This window comes from Ctenopharyngodon idella, chromosome 15 (assembly GCF_019924925.1).
Source record: "Ctenopharyngodon idella isolate HZGC_01 chromosome 15, HZGC01, whole genome shotgun sequence".
Classification (NCBI taxonomy): domain Eukaryota; kingdom Metazoa; phylum Chordata; class Actinopteri; order Cypriniformes; family Xenocyprididae; genus Ctenopharyngodon; species Ctenopharyngodon idella.
The window spans coordinates 21,179,665-21,201,569 of record NC_067234.1 but is presented as its reverse complement, the minus strand read 5'-3'; the positions used below and the strand labels follow the sequence as shown (position 1 = coordinate 21,201,569).

At 36.7% G+C, this 21,905-nt stretch overlaps 1 protein-coding gene and 1 long non-coding RNA gene across 3 annotated transcripts in view; one reads left to right on the top strand and one right to left on the bottom strand.

The window, feature by feature from the left end:
- Window positions 1-21,905, bottom strand: part of LOC127495839 (uncharacterized) — a 46,632-nt gene that overhangs the window by 458 nt on the left and 24,269 nt on the right. The window lies entirely within an intron of this gene.
- fxyd6 (FXYD domain containing ion transport regulator 6) lies at window positions 243-20,990 on the top strand. Of its 2 annotated transcripts, XM_051863211.1 has the most exons (10): window positions 243-402; window positions 502-613; window positions 10,931-10,978; window positions 13,305-13,328; window positions 13,412-13,447; window positions 15,778-15,852; window positions 16,249-16,285; window positions 16,382-16,431; window positions 16,524-16,562; window positions 17,885-20,990. In XM_051863211.1, the coding sequence occupies exons 3-9, from the start codon at window positions 10,936-10,938 to the stop codon at window positions 16,550-16,552; spliced, it is 294 nt and encodes a 97-aa protein (XP_051719171.1). In that variant the 5' UTR covers window positions 243-402; window positions 502-613; window positions 10,931-10,935; the 3' UTR covers window positions 16,553-16,562; window positions 17,885-20,990. The 2 variants fall into 2 exon arrangements, with proteins under 2 accessions (XP_051719171.1, XP_051719172.1); XM_051863212.1 differs by lacking the exon at window positions 13,305-13,328 and having other exon boundaries at window positions 269-613.

The following is a 21,905-nucleotide window of genomic DNA, read 5'->3' as shown; positions in this document are numbered from 1 at the left end:
CCATCCAAATGTAAGCACAGTCTGAGACATTGTTGAGAAATCATCTGAATGTGAGTCTTTTTCTCAAGAAAATCATCTGAGAAGCAGAAGAGTTCGATTTGACTTCCATTTAAACTCCGTTTACAAGAAACAACATAGGCCTAATAAAGATATCACATTTGTGAGAAGGCTGTAAAACAAACTCCACATCTTATTGTGGAGTCATGAGGAAAGGCTAAGCACAGACTTTTGGATAGGCACTGAAGATTTGTGTTGTGTGTTCGTACACGCTTATAAAGTCCAACCAACCAACGCGTGCGGTGTCTCTCATTGCGCGCGTGGCGGGGCGGGAACCGAGAGAGCGCGAGAGAAGAGACAAGGGACAAGCCAACAGTCAGAATATTTATATCAGAAAAACAGAAGGTGAACCTGGTTAGCTGCCACACAATATCAAACGCTCGGATTTTTGTCCATCCATAACTTTTCGTTACATTTCACAACGTCAAATAATCCACTTAACAGACAACGTCTTGACAACCAGACAGTCGTGCGGATCGTGTCAATAGGAAGCAGCGCTTGCCCCACTGTTGCCCATCCACTTACAAGTAGCCTACCCTTAAGGAGACGAGACGAGGTAGGGTATGAAGTCACTTTTCCAACTAGGGCGTGTGCTGTTGTTTTATAGTCTTGGTGCTGTTGCATGCTGTTTACTCGTTATAAATGTGGTATTTGGGGAATGACATGCGTAATTGCTCGATTTAGGCTACTCCAATGACATCATCAGTCTAAGTATAATGTAAACACATTTAATAAATGGGCTGTGGACATTTCTCCAGCCATATTGTTATTTTTTTAAATGTATAATTCAGTTTACACATAGCAGAAGTGAATACAGACTTCTAAATGATTTATTTTTATGGATATTAAATTAGTGTATGAATACAAATTGCTGTACAGCGCGCTGTTGTTGTTTCGCGAGGGTGTGTCCGAATGTGCGTTGTTGCCTCATTAAAGCGTTAAATGACTATTTACATACATCATTTATGTTATGTTTCGGCAAATTGTTATCTGAGCTATTTATTTGTATAATAATAAGGAAATTGTGTGAATGTATCATCATCCAAAATGAGAGGAGAGGGAAAATGACGATGGCGCACGAGGATTAGAGTTTAATTACTGAGAGGGAAATGTATCAGCGCGTGGGGGAAAAAAAGTGTGGGGAAATTAGCTTTTAGTATGCATGCTGAAGGAAATCCACAGGTTGGGAGGGGTCCGGTGATGACCACGACTGAGCTCCGCGCGCACAACAGGTAGCGCGTTATCTTCGGCACTAATCGATACATTATGAACTGAGGGCGTAGAGTAAAAGTGCTTATTACATGGCGCGCTCTGAAATACTTGATTCTGATTGGTCAATGGTTAAATAGTTCTTAATAATGACCTTCATGACATACTCACAATTTAAAACTGCATGTCTATTTATTTATTTGGTATGTAGTCGTGTAATAATTAGGATTATGTACACTCAGGGTGTTAAATAACAAGACAGTTGTATCTTGTGTCCTGCATTTATACGATTTCTCTGACGTGCCATCATGTACCGAATACCGTCGCGTTTTGATTTCCAAATAATATCTGATTTGCCAGAATGTCTGGACATGGAACTGCCCTGCAGCTACCACTTCATACATGATAGATATTCTGCCCATTACCAAACAATGATAGCCATCGTTTTCAGTTTCTAGGTTACCATCACTATCTCTTTTAAAACTACAGACAGCTTTCTGTATTAATAATCGTAAGCACCTGACGGATACAGTTGCCATAGCAATATTTCTGCACCCTGGTAGAGGCGCGTCTGGCAGCGCGCCAATGAAAGCTTTGTTGTCATGGATACAATTTACCCTCGTTGTGGTTGATCAAAGGTTTAAGGGTCTCACCTTAAATAGTCAACGATGACCTACTGTTCACAGAGAAATGTTATTCAATAAACTGAAATCCTAGATCTGTTACAATAAATCTACAAGGCTAAATATTGTATTCTGCTGAAATGTTGTAAGGAGTAGGCTAATTATGGGTGTCATTGCATATGACAGCTGATGTGTGAATCAAAAATCATGTGAGCTTACAAAAAGGGATTCATATTGTTTTGCAGTCTTTTGTATAGGCCTACCATTTTCTGTCATCAACACCCCCGCAGGCATTTTAGGTTTTTTTTTTTTTTCTTCCCTGCATCACATCATTTCTAAATGGAAAATAAAAATGCAATTTAGTTAATCACAGTGGTGTCAGATATTATTTTTTTGCATAAAGACAGAGGGAGAGAATAGGCACAGCATTTTAAACAGCCGGCAAATACTGAAGTTCGTGCTGGATATGAAATTATGATATGTAATGTCATTGTTATCCCATTAAAATTATGTACAATATAAATATAAAAAACTATAAATAAGTACATGTAATGAACAGATGACCTATAAAAATTACAAATTATATTATATTAATGGACAAGAAATGTAATTTTACTGGAAAATATTGTTAAAATTGTATTAGTAAAAGTTTGAGTCGCTTTATAATTGACCATATACTGTGAAAATATTATATTAATGGACAAGAAATGTAATTTTACTGGAAAATATTGTTACAATTGTATTAGTAAAAGTTTGAGTCGCTTTATAATTGACCATATACTTTGAAAATATTATATTAATGGACAAGAAATGTAATTTTACTGGAAAAAATTGTTACAATTTTATTAGTAAAAAGTTTGAGTCACTCTATAATTGACCATAAAAAGATGTTCATAGAAGTCCTGGCATGATGCATAACATTTGATTATATTTTATTTAATAAAAATTACTTATTGTATATATAATATATATATATATATATATAATTCAGAAATAGACATGACTGTTGATTATTCAAAGAATTTAAAGACAGAGCATATATGGACAGTTTGATTATTTTTCAGGTGACTGTTTTATATTACATTTTATGTTGTTTAGTTCATGTTTATTGTTTTATGTATGTGTTATGTGATTTTTAATTCTTCAAGTTGCTATCATACCTCTTTGCACCACATATAACACTATTATTGTAGCATATTTTAGTTATTAGTTTAAGATTTGTGGCAAAAAAAAAAAAAAAATCCAGGTAAATTCAAGGGTTCACATACTTTTTTTTTACTAAAGAATCACATTTTCACTTTGTGTAAAAGTAAAAGAAAATAAAAATCGACCTCAACTAAACATTTCCCACAGCAACACATTCTACCTAAAATATACTATTGATGGTAATTGGAGTGAGAAGTTTCTCTCCTATTTGGTGTTTTTAGTGGGCCTAAAGGTGCATAAAAAAGAGCGATAATTAAATGGGGAGAGAATCTGCTCCAGTTCTGGCAGAATAAATGTGAGTAAACACTTGCACTCCTCTTACACCTAGTCACAAGAGCTCTCAGCCAGCGGCAGGCTCTGTTGATAATATTATTCGCTCTCATTCATAGAGCGAGTCATATCATTGAGGTCAGATTCTCTCAGCTTCCAACATATGGTCTAGTAACTACTGCTTTGCTATGATGAAGCAGTATTTGATGACGAAATCAGTGCAACAAAAATAGCACAACAACCATATGCACTTCACTTGTAACCTGTCGCCGTATCTTTAAGTTAAATTGTTCTCTTTCAAATGCGACGCTCTATGCGGGACACTTAGCAGGCTACAACTCAAAACTAAAACATAAATAAATAAGAAATATACATAATCTAACGACTCTAACAACGACTCTTGTTTGTATTAGCTACTCGTCATTATAGAAATCCATAATTCACATTACAGTCATAGGGAGTGAATTATGTTTTATCCCATTCGCAAACCATCTAGATAGACCGACTGTCTTTCTTTTGTCCTCCAGGGAACACCGGAAATATCTGTAGCCGACAACATAGTCTCATTTGACTTTAAGGGTGAATTACATGGGTCAGCGACCGACTGGGCAGGCATTACTTGAAAGGAGAAATGAATTGGCTGCATCAGTACTCCATTTGTCTGCTGAGGAGAGGCTGTTTATTAAAGCCAAAATCAAGGCATCCATGAGTTAACAAAGTGACTTTATACTTGAACTTTATACGTACTTGTGTCTTTATACTTTTTCATATTTTTGTTCTTTAGTTTTATTATTATGTGCTTTGTTGTTGTATTTATGTAAAGCGGAAGCTTCATTACCATTGTGCAAAAAAGCTCTTTCTGATTCTGGTTCTTCTACTGACTTGTAGCTTAAATGTATAGGGTTCGCAAACTTAAATGGTTCACCCAAAAATGAAAATTCTGTCATTAATTGCTCAGCCTCATGTCGTTCCACACCTTTGTTCATCTTCGGAACACAAATTAAGATATTTTTTAATGAAATCTGAGCGATTTCTGTCCACGCAACTGACACTTTGACGCTTAAAAAGTTCATAAAGAGATTGTAAAACTAATCCATATGAATTGAGCGGTTTAGTCCAAATTTTCTGAAGAGGCACGATCACTTTATATGATTGAACAGATTGAATTTAGTCTTATATTCACATAGCTGTTCACAGAGTTGCATAGCTATCAATGGGGGGAAATCTCTCAGATTTTAATAAAAATATTTTTGACTTTTAGGGAGCGAAACAATTACACAATTTGTTTCCTTGACCTCTCCAACCAAAAACAAGTGTCTTGGTCATCGCTACTCAAGATTTTCTCAATCACCAAAACTTACAGGTACAGGTACAGATTCTCCCGTTGTCTCTGCTAGTAAAGCATGATAATTAGTCCATTGTCTAATCTTTGCTTTTAGCATCACCAAACAACACTACGCTACTAGCGTATCTACAGAGGCGGCAGCCAATGAACGCGAGGATTCTCTCTGCATTTAGTGAACCAGCACGGGTCACATCATGGTGCAGGGATGACGTAAATTTGTAGGCCAACTTGGGAGTTAGCATAACACTGGTTCCCTCGACAAAAACCCAATAGGATTTTTCCATAGGCTTTTGGATTATCACAAAAATAAGCTCTGTGATCAACAAAAGTATGATACTTACACATTTTGTCCATCAACATAACTTTTATGAATTTTGAAGCCTAAATACAATCGCCATAGGTAAAAAGCGAAAGGTATAGGCTATAAACGAAATACATCACCGTCCCACGACTTCAACGCCACCACCACTAAGCTTCCGACAGCTCTTTTATCTAAAAAAAAATTTTCCTTAAAGTTTATGTTAGAATAGTTTGTAAGAGCGTGATTATAAGCACACAACGAGGCTGTAAAAGTGGACTGAGCCATTTAGTCCCATTTAGCCACTCGTAAGCAACCACCTTTTTCAAGACACGTAACAGTGTTTTGAACAGGCTAATACTGATGTATTTTATGTAGTAGAATAAAACATGAGTGTCTTGAGCTTTTGTTAACCACAGACCTCATTTCAGCCATTTAACCAAAAACCCATTCAAAAAACCCAATTGACCCACACCATACATAATTAAAACATGTTTTATAAAAAAACTATTATAAGTACAGTTTTCTATTCATCACATGTGAGTGCACACCATTCAGCTGTCTATTTACAAAAAAACACTATTTCTTAATGTGTACAACTTTTTCAGAAAGAAAACATAAAAATATCCTCAGCTTTAGCGTAACTGAACTTTTAATATTAAAATAAAATTAAAAATGAAAAAATAAAATAAAAATGAAATAATATTTTTTCAAAAACTTTTCCTTCTTTTCAGTCCACTCAGTGAAGCAAAAACTGCTTATTAATTTTCTATCCACTGGAATGATTTAAAAGGCATTAAATATGTTAACCAAGTATGACATGGAAAAACATTTCTGTCAAATAAACATGATCCTAACTTTATCCCATACCAATAACTACCAATAATCGGTGTTGTTGATAAAATTCATGATTTGAATGGGTGTGCGTTCTTTAGTGTCACGAGTATTGAAACACGAGTGTAAATGTTTTCTGGTTATGTCTGTTAGGGACTGCTTGCCATCGGGATGAGAGGAATCAATCTGATCTGACAGACATTGTCTGCTGTTTACAATACACACAAAACACCCTGTTATAACACAATAGAATGTTTTTAATAGCCTTTAGTAATACTCCTGGTGTAGTCTGTCTTATGTTTGAATAGATCAGTGATGCTCGAGATGATGATGCTCAAATGAGATTAAACTGGTGAAACAGAATAACTCAACTATGTTGTTTTTATCGGCTCATTCCAAACACTTGTGCTTCTTGTGAATTCATTGAGTCTGATATTGTCCATTAGCAGGAAGCAGTGCCTCAATTGGTGACATGTAGATAAGACTGAAGCTCTGAAAAAAGACCAAGATAAGGGAGGTATTTACCGAGCTATGCTGTTAACATTATCAAACATAATATAGTTGTAGCTAGAGCCATGTTTCTCTTGATATAGTTGAAAAATAAAATAAAACATATGAGGTTATCCAAGATGGTATTTTATGGTGCTACAGGAAGATTTCCCAGATGTCCATAATTTCCTTGTTGTTCTGGCTCATTTGCTCCTTCTTCTGTTTGGACATCTGGTAACCAAGAGTTAGAACAGCGGTAAAATGTCAACATTAGTGAGTACAACATTATGAGACAGAATTATATTGAATGTAGATATTCTACAGACAGAAAATCCAGTCAGTCCAAGCATTGATATCCTCCATATTCAGAATATTGTTCAACAAGTACAAGTTTTTCAGTGGCCATTCTTAAATATATGTGGTTTCTGCCTTTCAAATTTCCAAAGCACTATATTATTTCAACCCCTTCATAAATCCTCAAATGCTTTGTCAGAGAGATTAAACACATATTTTAAAGAGAAAATGTTGAACAGAACAGGGACAAAGATTAGTTAAAGACTTAAAGAACATTTAAATAATGTTACAAAAGCATTTTTCTTGACTGTTTTCTCATTCTAGGCTGCGTTCACATTGGCAGAAAAAATCTGAAACAGAGCGAATATTGCATGTCGTGTTAACACAAAAATCCATACGAGATCTGACTTTTTTCCACAATTCACTTTCAAATGTGGTTTTAAATCAGATATCCAATATATCTGATTCCCACTGGAATTAAGAGCTGTGCTGGTAACCTTCACTCCCCTGATCTCAAACTAGCGACTGACGCTAGAGGCCTTTAGCGTCCTTGTTAGCGCACCTGCCTCCCATGCCAGAGACGCCGGTTCAAGTCCCGCTCAGGGGTGCGTTTCCCGAAAGCATCGTTAGCCAACCATGGTCGTAAGTCCCATTGAACTCTATTGGTAACGATGGAACTTGCGACCACAGCTTCACCATTGTCTTTATGAGTGAGTCATTTAAATCTGTTCATTCAAAAACAGTGGTTCATTCAGGGATGAAACAAGTCAGAATGAGTAATTGAACCATTCACACAAACAATTCAAAACACATAATTATTCAAGAATGAAATGTGTGTTATCAGAAACAGCTTAAGTTCTAACATGACTTGTTTGAATTTGTAACGGAGTTTATCTTTTGAAAATAGCGAACTACTGACACATTCAAAATCCGTGGCATAATCATAGGAGTAGTTTTTAAGTTTCATATACAACAGGGACTTCGGGACGTTCCTTAGGTTTTCCTTATATATATTTGCTCACTTGTTTGTTGAACTGTCTTTATTGTGTTGCATTGCACACCAAATTGAGTTAGGTGAGTGGAGTGTGAATTAGTTCAGTATCTTGTTAATTTCATCAGTTCTTAGACCTGGGAACACCATTTTATCAGAATGACCCGGTTCCCTTTCACAGGTTGACCATGACACCATTTCGAGATGACGATGCCCTACTTAACACCAGGGTGGCAATGGCAGGATTGGCTTTGAAGGTAGAGAAGCAGTAGGGGTGTTTGGTATTTTTAGAATTTAAAAAGGTATTTGTTGGTTGTATTTTAGATTGGTTTTTGTGGCTTGTCTATTAAACGGACTAGAGCTGTCACATGCTGGAGAGATGAATAGATTTTTCACGAGTTTGGAAAGCTGAGCTCAACGACCATGTGAATGGTTAAATGAAGTGTCCATCTGAAAATATTGTTCTTGTGACACAATCCATTTCTTGAAACACTCAGAGAAGTAGGATAAATGTCCTTCCTGTGGTCAAGGGCAGTTAATCTCCTCTACCCCATGTCATTTTCATGTCAGTAGCTCTCCAATGCTTAATGTCCTAGTAAATGACACTGCTCTGATCAGGTCCCTGAAAGCTGTCATAGGGATTGTGGGACTGCTGGCAGTATCCAGCAATATCCTGCCCATGACACCGAACAAACGACTTTGTCCTCCTATAACAAATGTTAGTACAGCACTCACTGACAGAAAGTCAAAGCACTGAGAATAATGTAAAAGGCAAGACAGATAGAGACAATGAAACAGCTCATTTTGAAGGCATTGTAGACCTTTAAATACACAGAGAGAGAAATCAAAATAAGTCTGAACAGGTAAATTAAAGGGATAATTCACCCAAAAATGAAAATTCTGTCATTAATTACTCACCCTCATGTCGTTCCACACCCGTAAGACTTTTGTTCATCTTTGAAACACAAATGAAGATATTTTTGATGAGATCTGAGAGCTTTCTGTCTCTCCATAGACAGCTACGCAACTGACACTTTGAGGCATCAAAAAGTTCGTAAAACTAATCTATATGAATTGAGCGGTTTAGTCCAAATTTTCTGAAGAGACTCGATCACTTTATATGATGAACAGTGTACACAGTAGACTTTACAGAGTCCATCACAACATTTATTTCCATCAAGAGGTGCTTCAAGATCTTGTATTGACAATGCAAGAGGTGAGCACTCTGTAAAGTCTACTCCAGCACATCCCAAAAACTTTCAATGAATTTAAGGTCTGGACTCAGAGGTGCCAATTCATGTGTGAAAATGATTCTTCATGCTCCCTCTCAAACATTCTTTTACAGTTTGAGCCTGATGAATCTTGGCTTTGTCATCCAGCAATATGGCCATGATACGTCTTCCTACATGGTTGTTTAAAGACCCCCTGTGGTGAAAATCAAGTTTTTAATGTTGTTTAAATGTCTATGTGGTGTTTTTAATATGCTTTAAGACAAAACATGTGCGAATTCACAAGTCAACACCATTGCTGAGTATTTTCTCCTTAAAACTGCAGTGAAAAAAAGACAGTCTCAAACCCACGGTTTGAAATCGCTGGTGTCTGTGACGTCACAAACTACTTTGTAACCAATCACGTAAACATACTGGTGGGCTTTAGCATATCATTAACAGCGAACCAGCAGGGGAGTTTCAAGAGAAGCCAGGTTATCCCGGTATATTTTTCTGTTGATATGAAAAATCGGGTAGATTTAGCATTATGGCGGGTGTATGATGTATATTACGATTTTATAATGAACTATATGCCTTTCTCCACTGATGTTCTGAGTTGTTAAAGCATTTGTAAGCATACTGATTGTTAGAAGGCAGCTGACTCTGAGATGATGAACGGGAACATGGTTTGTGTAACATTAGCAACACATTATTAGCTGTTTGATAACATAGTCAAGCAAAAGGTTAATCATATTAATTACCGTTATGTATCCGATATTGTAAAGAGCGATACCATTGTGCAGAGTTTACCTCAGTAAGGGGCCATTCACACAGAACGCATCTTCGCGTCTAAAAGCACGAGACGCAGCGCTCAGGAATGGTTCTAAAAAAAACACAGCGTAGAACGCGAGGGTCTCGAGACGCGCTTTTGAGACGTGATGAAATAATATTAAGATAATAATGAGCGCCTCCTCCGCCATGTTGCCGTCAAATGTCATGGCAACTTGTTACTGTAAACAGAAGCTCGCAACGCTCGCCCCGCCTCCGAGTTCTTCTGATTGGTCCACTGTTTTGGAACTGACATTGATGAGCGGCGCTATGTGTAAAAGTTGAATTTCTTTTACCTTGACACGGCGTTCTAAAAACGCGGCGCTCATGTGCGAGGCGCTGCAAAAGAAGTGAGATGCGAGCATAACGGTCATGCACGTCCGTCAAGCGTGTGTTTACATAGAAAAACAATAGGAAAGTAGTGCTTTGGAATAGAAAAACGCGTTCTGTGTGAACGGCCCCTAAGTTGACCGAGTGGATGTCTGAGCTGGCGTGAGCGAGTGGAGGCGGGGGCTAATTTGAATATTCATTGATCCACGTATATATTAGATGAGACAAGGGTGTAGAGTTACATTCAAGCTATTTTAAGGCTTGAAGACTTTTTCTTTTCACAGGAAAAAAAGTTAAAATATGTAATTTTGGTGGTCAAAGATGAGTTTTAAGGGATAAAATTATTGATACAGGGGGACTTTAAGAAATGAAAAGCTACACACTTCATCAGTTAGGGTTAGAAGAACTGTTGCCAAACATTTAACATGCTAGAAACATAATAATCACTGCAGTAATGATACAGTCGTACACAATTTTTGTTTTTGATCAAATGAATGCAGCCTTTGTAAGCCTAACAGACTTCCTTCAAAAACATAAATAAATTGTACATTGGAGTCCAAACTTTTGAATGGTAGTGTATGTTGTAATATGTATATTTTATTATATGCCTTTAACCTGATACCAAAATCACAAAATTTTGGTCATACCACTGCATGTTTATGCAGTGAACTCTGAGAACAGATTTCAAAAACCACAAGATGTGTATCTGTGAGTTATGAGGCTACAGGGAGTTTAAATTCAACCTAATGCTGCTGTCAGGCTCTTTCAATATTGCATAGGTACAATGACAATATGACAGTCAAGGACAGGGTGTAATCGTGATTCTGAATACTGTGAGCTTGTGAGATCTTTCTAGTCTTTCTGAATGTGGTAAACATGTAACCCACTAACACAGATTCTCACTCTATTTACTATTTCTCTCTCTTTCTTTCTCTCTCCCCATTGCAGTTGCCATGGAAACTGTTCTGGTCTTCCTTTTTTCCCTCCTAGTGGCGGGTAAGTGCCCCCCTCCATCTCACTCCAGTCTCCCTGTGTCCATCGGGATCAGAAAGAGCTGGAAGAGGTTGTGAAAAAAACGCCTTGACATGATGACACATTAGCGCCATGCTAGATTCCTTAACTGAGAATTTGATCAGTGACCTTTCCTACTCTGGGAGCATGTGTATGTGTGTGTGCACGCTCTCTATAGTTCTTCAGTAGACTGATCTAAAGTTCCATGTTTATGCTGTATATGTGCTTTTACATGTCTGTGAATTGTCGTCCTGCTTTTGCCAAACAAACTTCATTTGTGAAATGAGAGCATCCATTTAAATACACTCCCATCCATCTCAGTCCTCTGAGAGGCTCTGCCCAATCCACAATTAGGCCACATGAAACCAGCAGCACTAGATTCATACTCACACATACAGCTCTCAAACTAGTAAAAAAAAAAAATCCTTTAGCACTGTCAACAAATCCGTCGCCCATTGCTGAGTGCAATGATGACTGTCAGACTGGTTTTCATCTGGTTATTTTTCACACTGCAACCATTTTCCATTCATTCATTTGATTGTTTCTTCCTTTTTCTCCTTTCCTTCATTTTTCCTCCCTTCTTTCCTCCATTCCTTATTTCATTCCTTCACTCTAAAAAATGCTGGGTTAAAAATAACCCAAGTTGGGTTAAAAAATGGACAAACCCAGCGACTGGGTTGTTTTGAGCCAGTAGATTGGTAGATTTATTTAACTAAACTATTGTTTAAAAATTACTATATTGCTCGCCTAAAATAAACTCAAAATAGGTTGGAAATTAACATTTATTAATATGTTTAATAAATGAACATTCATTAATAAGTTTAATAAATAATAATTAAATAATACACATTTATTAAATTGCTTATTAATAAATGTTCACATTTTGATTATTACTGTTGCCTCTAGTAATTATGTGTCTGATTTTTAATTTCCAACCTATTTTGGGTTCATTTTAAGCCAGCCATATAGTAATTTTTAAACAATTTACACAATTTTTAAACATTAGTTGACTTCAATAATATGTTTAATAAATGAACATTTATTAATAATTTTAATGAATAATAAATAAACAATAAACCTTTATTAAATTGCTTATTAATAAATGCTAACCTTTCGATTATTATTGTTGCCTCTAGTAAATTCGTGTCTGATTTTTAATTTCCGACCTATTTTCGGTTCATTTTAAGCCAGCCATTTAGTAATTTTTAAACAATAGTTGGGTTAGTAAAACTTCCCAGCACGTTGAACAAACATTTAACCCAACCGCACAACCCAATCACTGGGTTTGTCCATTTTCAACCCAACTTGGGTTGTTTTTAACCCAGCATTTTTTAGAGCATAGGTACCAAAATGGGGGTTTTGCAGTGACACCATTTTGGGTTCCCCAAAGAATTGAGCAGTTTTTAAAATAACCATGTTTTTTTCATTATAAAGAATGAGGTAAATGTTCCACTATTTGTGCATTGAGGTTCAATGAATGTTAAAGGTTCTTCATGGAACCGTATATGCCAATAATTAACCTTTATTTTTGAGGTAAAGTACATTTTAATAATCATGAATTATAGGTGTATTTACTGTTAACACAAGCAACAGCTTTCTGTGTTTTTACCATAAAGGTGCGGTCACCTGTACCGTTGTTCTGCAATTTTCCTGATTTCCCCACGCAGACTTCACAATGTTTTCATGCTGTTCATGTAGATTCACCACGGTGACCAACAGAAAGCTGCTTGGTTTGAAAGTAACTTGTGTGAGCTGTGCTTCCCTTGTATGTAATTTTCCATCAACCTTTTTTGTCATGTTCCTTTCCACTTTTCCTTCAGGTATCTCTCATGTGCTGTGTATTATATATTCAGTCTTTCTGTTTCCACTCCCTGTCTTTTTTCATTGCTGCTTTTTTCTGCAGTTTTCCTGACCTTGCTCTCTCCCTTTGAATGTGTGAAGGCAAATCAGAAGGATGTTAATGTTTATGAGTCTCTTCTTGTGTCTCACAGGCATCGATTTTAGAGTTTGATTTACAGCAAATTGTACTGACCCTGTCAAAAATTATGTTATTATGCCTGAATCAGATAGCACATTTATTAGGCGATGACATGTTTTTGCCAATATTGCGTCTAGCTTAATATTGCGTCACTTTTTGGGAAAAAACAAAAAAACAAAAAAAAAACACCACAAACAAATAACGTAATGCAACGCTTTTGCTTCTGTTATTGTATGTTTTGGTGAACATAAACATCCATAGTTTAATGATTCCTCTCTGTTTTTCTCTTGTCACATCTATGATTCTGCTCTCTGCATTGATCTTTTGTCTTAGCTTTGTCTGAATCTGAGCCCCAAGGCAAGTTATCACTGTTTTACCATATACATATGATAAAACCAATGGCTTAATTCTTTGTCTAATTACCAATTGTTTTCCATTAGGTGCAAAAGGGAAGAATTTGAACCCATTTATATACGGTAAGAATCAATACTTACAAAGCTTACACAGGTCATATTTACTCACAACAAGGATTATGTCGCTGTAGCCTATATAGAAAATTCTTATCAAACAGCAGGTATTTAAAAACAGTTGATTATAATTGGTAATCTTGGCTTTCAACATACAATATAGTTATACTTCATGTACAGTCATGTTCATCTGTGCCTTCAGAATGCAATTACACCCTACTGATGCAGTTTAGATCTATCTAAATGAGATCTAAATTAGATTTTTTCCAACATGTAGCAATTTACAGAATTTATAGTAGCCAAAGTATTTTGATAATCTCCACAATACTATTTAAAATTTGTAAGCAGTCCTTTGAAATTGGGTGAACTTTTCGATTAGATGAGTAAATGCCTGCTCACATTGTAGTCTAGAACTACATTAAGCATCATGTTCACACAGTAATGCGTTACTTTACTAGTTACTTGAAAAATGTAATCTGATTACGTAACTCACGTTTCTTGTAATGCGTTACCCCCAACACTGCACACAAGTACTCTGGGGGGAAAAAATGTGTGTAGAAACAATTTTCACTCTTCAAAATTACAAAGAAACAGCAAGTAACACTGAACTAAATGTGAAATTTTGAATCAGAAAAACTGAAATAGTATTTTCTTGTAAAATGTACTCTAGTAATCTTCATTTTATACATCCTTGAAAAATCTTTTTTTTTTTTCAATCAGTGCAAGAAACAGGTCAAAATAGGCTTGCTGAAACCACATGAAGCATGTGATCACGTCGCATTTGTGGTGTAAACACTAATCTGTTTTGATGCATCCTGGGAACTGTGAAGGACTGCCTATTCACCTGTCAGTCAACTATGTGGTAAAACAGAGATCATAATACTAAGTGTAAACAGAGTCTCAGTGATGTCTAACAACTGAAAAGATCACATGCTGTCATGAAGGTCACTTGCACTCCTGTTAAATTTTTGAGATGATTTTATAAAGAAAAAAATACATTCGAAAAGAAATAGAATGGTTATAAAATGCCACTACAAGTGCAGGTACTAGATCAGGCTGTCCAAACAATCTGAACAACCAGACAAGAAGGGCAGTTGTCAGGGAAGAAACCAAGAAGCCAGTTTTATCACTGACAGAGCTCCAGAGCTCTTTGGCTGCCCAGACATCAACAACCACTTCAACATTTCACAGGTTTGGCCTCTTTTGGAGAGTGGCTAGAGGCAAGCCAATTCTGAGTGAGGTCACAATTTCAACATCACGCCAGGAGTTTCCTAGAAGCAAAAACCTGCAGAGTTTAGCTCTTTGGCCTGCAAGCCTTTGAAACAAACTAAATTCAGCTTAACACCTAGGACAGATGGTGGTAACTCAGTGGTTAAAGTTACAATTGAGCAAGATAACTTAAAGGGTTAGTTCACCCAAAAATGAAAATTAACCCATAATTTACTCACCCTCAAGCTATCCTAGGTGTATATGACTTTCTTCTTTCAGTCAAACACAATCTGAGTTATATTAAAAAATATCCTGGCTCTTCCAAGCTTTATAATGGGAGTGAATAGTAACCGAGATTTTTAAGCCCAAAAAAGTGCATCCATCCATCATAACAGTAATCCATACGGCTCCAGGGGGTTAATAAAAGGCCTTCTAAAGTGAAGCGATGTGTTTTTGCAAGAAAAATTTGGACCAATCATACTTTATAGACCAATCACTATCTTTCAGTAGTGTCCGGCGTGTGACGTAGGAGTATTAGGTGAGTGTAGACACCTCTCGCGGTTCAAACAAATAGGGCTGGGCAACAAACTCAAGCTCCTCTGACATTTCTCTTAAAAAATTCTCGTTTTAGACTTCTAATTCATGACCGATGTTTTGTTTTGCTCGATCCTCTGCGCTTCCGTGTTCGTCAATGCGTCATGCGTCAGGTCAAAGTTCACTCTTCCGCCGGAATCGACTCGCATATGGAAGCCAGTGATTCTAGTTTATGAAGTTATAAATATGGATATTTTTCTTACAAAAATGCATCGTTTTGCTTCAGAAAGCCTTTATTAACCCACTGGAGCCTTATGGATTACTGTTATGATGGATGTGCTTTTTTGGGCTTCAAAATATCGGTTACTATTCACTCTCATTATAAAGCTTGGAAGAGCCGGAATTTTATTTATTTTTTTAATATAACTCTGATTGTGTTTGACTGAAAGAAGAAAGTCAAAGTTCATTGCATATCCTGTTTCATTCGAGAATATGTTATAAGTAAACTGTTTTGCAAACTGCAATTCACTTTTTTTAAGCTTGAGTCTGTCTTGAAAGATTACTTCAATAATTAAAAACCATTATTTCTTAACCAGACTATGAGAGTTTGAGGATCTGCGGTTTGGCGTTTGCTGTGGTGCTGTTCGCTCTTGGAATGCTCCTTATTCTCAGTAAGAAATGTTTTTTTTTTTGTTATAATTATTAAGTCATAACTCATCTTCATTCAGAAGCTAAATCACTCAGAAAGTACTGTAAAACAAAAGAGATCAGAGCAGAATAGCTAAACTGAGCTGCCTCATGGATATTAATTATACAGCTGTGCTTTTATTCAACTGAGCATGAGACAAAGTTTTATAATGAAATTAGACACATGAGTGTATGTCACACTCATTGTCAGATAAATGAAGACACACTCGCTATCAACAATTTTATGCAGGTTTCAAGGATAACATTTGTAAGGGATTATTATCACAGTCATTATCACAAACTAAATCCCGCCAGGTTGTTTGTAAAGTTTGACATTTATCCATTTGTTCAAAATCGTTTTGCTTGTGTGCACCCTGCAGGCCGCAGATGCCGCTGCAGTATCAACCAGAAGCCCAAGTTAGTCTCACCCAGCTTCTTTGATATCCTGTCAAGCATTGCATGAGTTTTTTGGTTGTACAGAAACACCACCAGTTATACTTTATCCTTTCTCAGGGCTCCAGGAGATGAAGAAGCTCAAGCAGAGAACCTCGTGGTCTCCAAGGGTAAGATTTAGTACTATCTTCTGTAATATATATTGGTCATAGTTTGATTAACATTTTTGACTGCTGTTCCTCTGTTATTCTTCCATGTAAAGACAAGGAGACCCCTAAAGCAGAGAACTGAAACATACCAGGTACAGAGACTTTCCATATGAATGTGATTATAGAATCAGAAAACACCAAAGTGTAGAACGATTTGCTGTATTACCCAGCTAACAATTAGCTAAATGTTCTAAGAACATTTTGCTAATGTTCCTATTAAGTTATGAAAACGTTATTTCTGAATGTTCTCAGAACGTTCAAAAGGACCAGTTATTTAAACGTTTAAAAAAAAAAAAAATTCTTGGTTATGTGAACATTATAGAAAACATTAAGGGAAGGTTTTCTCTATTTTATCATTTTGCAAGTATTATGGGAATATTACTTTTGAAATTTCTCTGAACCATCTAAAAAAGTATTAAGTAGTAACATTTAAAAAAACACATTAGATTAACTAAAATGTTTATAAAAAAAACGTTCCATGAATGATGTCCAGGGCTTGACATTGACTTTTTTGCTCACCAGCCACTATGGCTAGTGGTTTTACCAAAGTTACTAGCCACTTAGCCTTTTCACTGGTCACAATTTTGACATTGATACCATGGGGGAAAAACTGCCATATAGACATTGTATCATAATTTGGCAGCAGGTATATTAGGCTGCTGTCACTTTAAGACCTGACGCACTGATCCATTATACTGTTACACATGCATCTTCTTTCTCAACTGTTTACGTTCACTTACAACATAACTGACTGTTTACATGAATACTCGCCAAGACTGGCATTTTGACATTTTTTTGTGTGTATTTCACTGTTTGATCACAATAAGCAGTGAAAAAGAACTCAATTTAGTACTGAGAAATGGCTTTATGAATTATTAATACGTGCAATCCCATGCAAAAGCACTGTAACACCAATATTCACCAATATTCATCTGGAGCAAATGAAACAAGCGAGTGAGGGGAGGCGGGTTTGTGTGTCAACTCGCTGTCGGAGAGATGAGAGAGCGAGAAAGCGCTTGTGTATCTATTTTGAGGAAAATGAGTATTGGGAGCGTTTCAGATATTTTGATATCGATATGTATCAATATTTTTGACAACACTACACTGCACTTAGTTTATTATTTGAGATACCTTTTTAAAAGACTACAACTGAAAAATGTATATATTATATATAAAATTCAACCCGTGGCTAGTAGGAGTGACTGCGTTACACGCCACTGCTGAAATCCACCCGCATTTGGCGGGTATTAATGTCAAGCCCTGATGATGTATAACATTTTTGTGACCAGATAACTTTAAGCAAACATTCTATTAATGTAATTAACTTTGATAAAAACTTGACAGAATGTTAGCCAAAGTTCTCAGAATGTTCCCTGTTAGTTGGGTATGTAATGTCTGCTTTATTTCTTCTCAGTGTTGTTAAACACATAGCCGTGGCTGAACGACTTCACTGATGCTGAGGATGGTGATAATGATGAAGCTGATTCCAGACCATGGCTATGAGAGGAGAAAGAGGAGACGGAGATTTGTGGGGGAGGAGACTATAACTCGGATTTTTAATGGGCCAGTGTCTTGTACGTAGACCTCTAGTCCTGTCACGTGAACAGTAACTGTATCCGTCTTTCCGTCCGTGCCCTTTTGCGACAGTCCGTCTTGAGTGAGTTGTTTTAGCAAAACTAGCCACTTTCTGCAGATCATTCTTAACGTTTCTGGCTCCTCCACAACTGAACATGTGTGTGTGGTTTAAAGGAACAGTTCACCCAAAAATTCCGTTCCAAACATGTATGCAGTTATTTTTTACATCGAACACAAAAGGAAACAAAAGATTCTCTATGTAGCCCTTATTATATAATGACAAAACCTAAAAAACACCATAGTTTTAATATTTGGATGAACTGTCTCTTTAATAATTTTGCTTTAATGTCTAACAGTGAATAACTTTTACTGTTATTAATGGTGTGACCACATGTTATTGTCATTTGTGTCCCACCTGCTGTTTTTTTCTCTTGTAGATTGTATAGACTATATGCAGACATATTTAAATACACTTAAGTATTTAATATAAGTATTGATTCACATGTGATGCAGAATATATATTTGAATATACAGTGTATGCATGTGTGTGCACCTTTGGATAGATACTGAAGAGCTTGTATGAATGCGTGCGTGTGTGGGTGTGCCCACATCCAGGGCACCTCCTCCCGACAATCTTTCAATCATTCTACACAGATCAAGCACGAAAACAAAACAGTAACACCACTGTACCACAAGGGGCACCATACCGCTGTCCTCTGATCAGCTTCAACACTGCCGGGCTCACTGCCCTCATTTGGACCCACAGTCTAAACGTCTGCGGCCTGAGAATGAGACCGCAGGAGAAGTTCACTGCACCATATAGTGCCGCTAACCTGTGTCTTTTCCCTTTTCATCACACGTCTTCTGTAGCTTATGTGTTCTCTTTCTTAAAGGGATAGTGCAGCCAAAAATAAAGTAAATATTTTGCCAGTGTCTACTCACCATCATGTCGTTAAAACTCAACAAACAAATGATTTTCTCTGTTATGTAGAACACAAAAGGAGACAAGAAAGTAAAGCGAAAACTTCAGTTTCAACATGAATGTTGGCATATGCATGCACACATAGCCGGTCATAGGCGGTCAACATGTGCACTAGAGAGTTTCATCTTTGTGTATGTGTTAATTCTATCCAGAAGTTTTGAGTGGCAAAAATGTCTGTTGTTGTTTCATTTTCGATTAAATAAATGCAAGGTGCATGTGCGAGCTGAGCTACATGCAGCTAGAAAAAAAGCATAATATAGACAGTAAAATCCCCAGTTAAATCAACTCTGCTTAGAGTACATATGTTCCCTCTCTAAATAGTGTTAAAGTAACACTGAAGGAGAGTTAAAGTTAATGAGATAATTAAGCGATTAATTAAGTGATGATTGAGCATTAGTGATGAACACCTGCTGTTAACAAGCAGAATCACCAAAGAAAAGAAAAACACAAAAACTACAACTGACTTTAACTCTGCTTCAGTGTTACTTTAACACTATTTAGAGAGGGACCATATGTACTCTAAGCAGAGTTGATTTAACTCTGGGGATTTTGCTGTGTAACCAGTGTTGGGGAAGGTTACTTTTAAAAGTAATGCATTACAATATTGCGTTACTCCCTAAAAAAGTTACTTAGTTACTTTTTATGGAAAATAATGTGTTACATTATTTTTGTCTTACTTTTTCTCATCTGGGCTGGGCTGTTTTTATAACAACAAAAAAGTTCAATTTTTGGCAAATTTAAAAGCTCCTTCACACCAAAAGTGAAATGAATTAGCCTCAGGCTGAAGGAAATGCAAATTCACGCCTGTATAGTAGAGGGCGCAAGCCTTTCAGCTGTACTATCATTCTGGATTGCAGAAGAATAGGACACAGGAGAAGTAAATGAGCAAATGTATGCTAACATTAAGTCTAGAACTAGTTTAGAATAACCAGCGTTGCCAAGTCTGCAATTTTCCAGCAGAATTGGGCTACTTTAACACTGTTGCGACTCCAAATAACATGATATTTAGCCCCTGGACTGCAAATTTTACCAGGGGAACGCGATTTTCACCGGAGGACCCCACCTGAAATGCAATTAGGCTAGTTTTGAGAAGCAATTGGGCGGGTTTTGTTGTGAAAACTTGGCAACCCTGAGAATAACCATCATGTTTACTCACACAATGCCTCTGCACTCCTGATTTCTTTCAACTTGGGGACAGGAGGTGTCAGTCAATAAATGGGAAAACAAAGTAACTTGTTTCACTTATTTGAAAAAGTAACTGATATTTTGTTGTAAATTTAAAAGTAATGTGTTACTTTTCTAGTTACTTGAAAAAAGTAATCTGATTACGTAACTCGCATTACTTGTAATGCGTTACCCCCAACACTGCTTATAACTATCATAAAATATTCCACATATGATGTATAATATGTAAGGAACAGACTGAAAATCTCCACTGTAGCTCTCAAATCCCATTTAGTGCTCTATTGTACGCATTTCGCGTGATTAACATGCAACTCTGCACCATATTTTAATGTAAGTGAGCATGAATGAGATTTGAATGTTTTCAGGGAATAACGACTTTTGGGTCTGAGTAAACAATAACACATTAGTGATTTTTGGGTGAACTATCTCTTTAATATCACTCATATTTATAAACACTGTTCAATGGGACCAAAATGTCGGCCTCTAAAGAAACCAACCTTTGCATTTGTGTGCGTCTGCGTACGTGAGTGTGTGTTGTTCCACACATCACTTGCTGTGATAAACCTATTGGAGTTATAGAAATGTAGGTAAGTTTATAAAGAGAGAAGCATTTCACTAAATATTAATCACATGTAGGCTATTCAAGAACACAGTCTAACGCTACAGATGCTTCGCTATTAGAGAAGAATTTAATACATATTCGTCTCATATCTGTGCAGCTACTGTGTATGGCCGCTCTTTGTGCTCCGAAATAAATAAAGTCTTTGTCTGACACAGGCATCGGTGTGTAGATTCGTTTTTTTTTATCTCTGAACAGAGACGCCAAGCGTCAATCAATCTCTCCTTTTCTTCTCGCTCCTTTAAAAAGGTCATCCATCACCTGCCAGAAAAAGCAGCTCTGTTCAATATGTCAGGTAAAATTTTATTTAAGACCATTTGGACTCCATTTGTTATCCATCAGAATGATCTAAATTTCCCATATTGTCCCATGTGGTCAACTAGAAAAGTAGCCTACTTGAAGTCAATTACGGACGGCTCAAAAAAACTCTCTGAGGTCCGTCACTTATAGGCTACTTCAAAGTCTAGACACAATATGGCCACGATCACTCCCAGTGTTTTATACACTGGAGTAACTGAACTTCACTTGGGCGATGATTCCAAAGGTTGGGCTCAGTGGTGTTTTATCATAGTTTGAAGGCCAGTGTTTATGGGGTAATAAATGTATTTCAAAGAGTGGTGGGGCGGCCAGATTTACAAATGCTTGCTCTGGGAGGCAGGGAGGGGTAGAGGGATGAAATAGCCTGGACTAAAGACACACTCTCACATTAGTCAAGACCTCAGGAGGAAAAGGAGCTTTCCACAGTACAGGTGAGCTGAGATGGCAGTGATTCTTGCGTTAATGTTATGGATTCTTTACAGAATGTTTTACATCAGAATTTCTAAAATGGTCGAATTTGACAAGAACAACGCGTTTTCATTGGTTTATTTATCATGAAGTGACAACTGAGGACATGTTTAAGTTGCATATTCATGCTCTTGTTGAAAACATGTTAAAAATGACAGAAAAACAAACCCAAATGGATAAGTGGTGTAAGTTAGCATGATCTTATTTTGTGAAAATTTAATTTTGGCGTTGACGTAAGCCATTCAATACAAAAATACAATAAAAAAATCGAATATAATCATTTTAATT

Bases quoted from the DNA above. Each gene is read 5' to 3' on its own strand.
- fxyd6 (XM_051863211.1), top strand. From the start codon at position 10,936: ATGGAAACTGTTCTGGTCTTCCTTTTTTCCCTCCTAGTGGCGG. The intron at 10,979-13,304 runs GTAAGTGCCCCC...CTTTTGTCTTAG, and splicing joins TTTTTCCCTCCTAGTGGCGG to CTTTGTCTGAATCTGAGCCC. The intron at 16,286-16,381 runs GTTAGTCTCACC...ATCCTTTCTCAG, and splicing joins AGTATCAACCAGAAGCCCAA to GGCTCCAGGAGATGAAGAAG.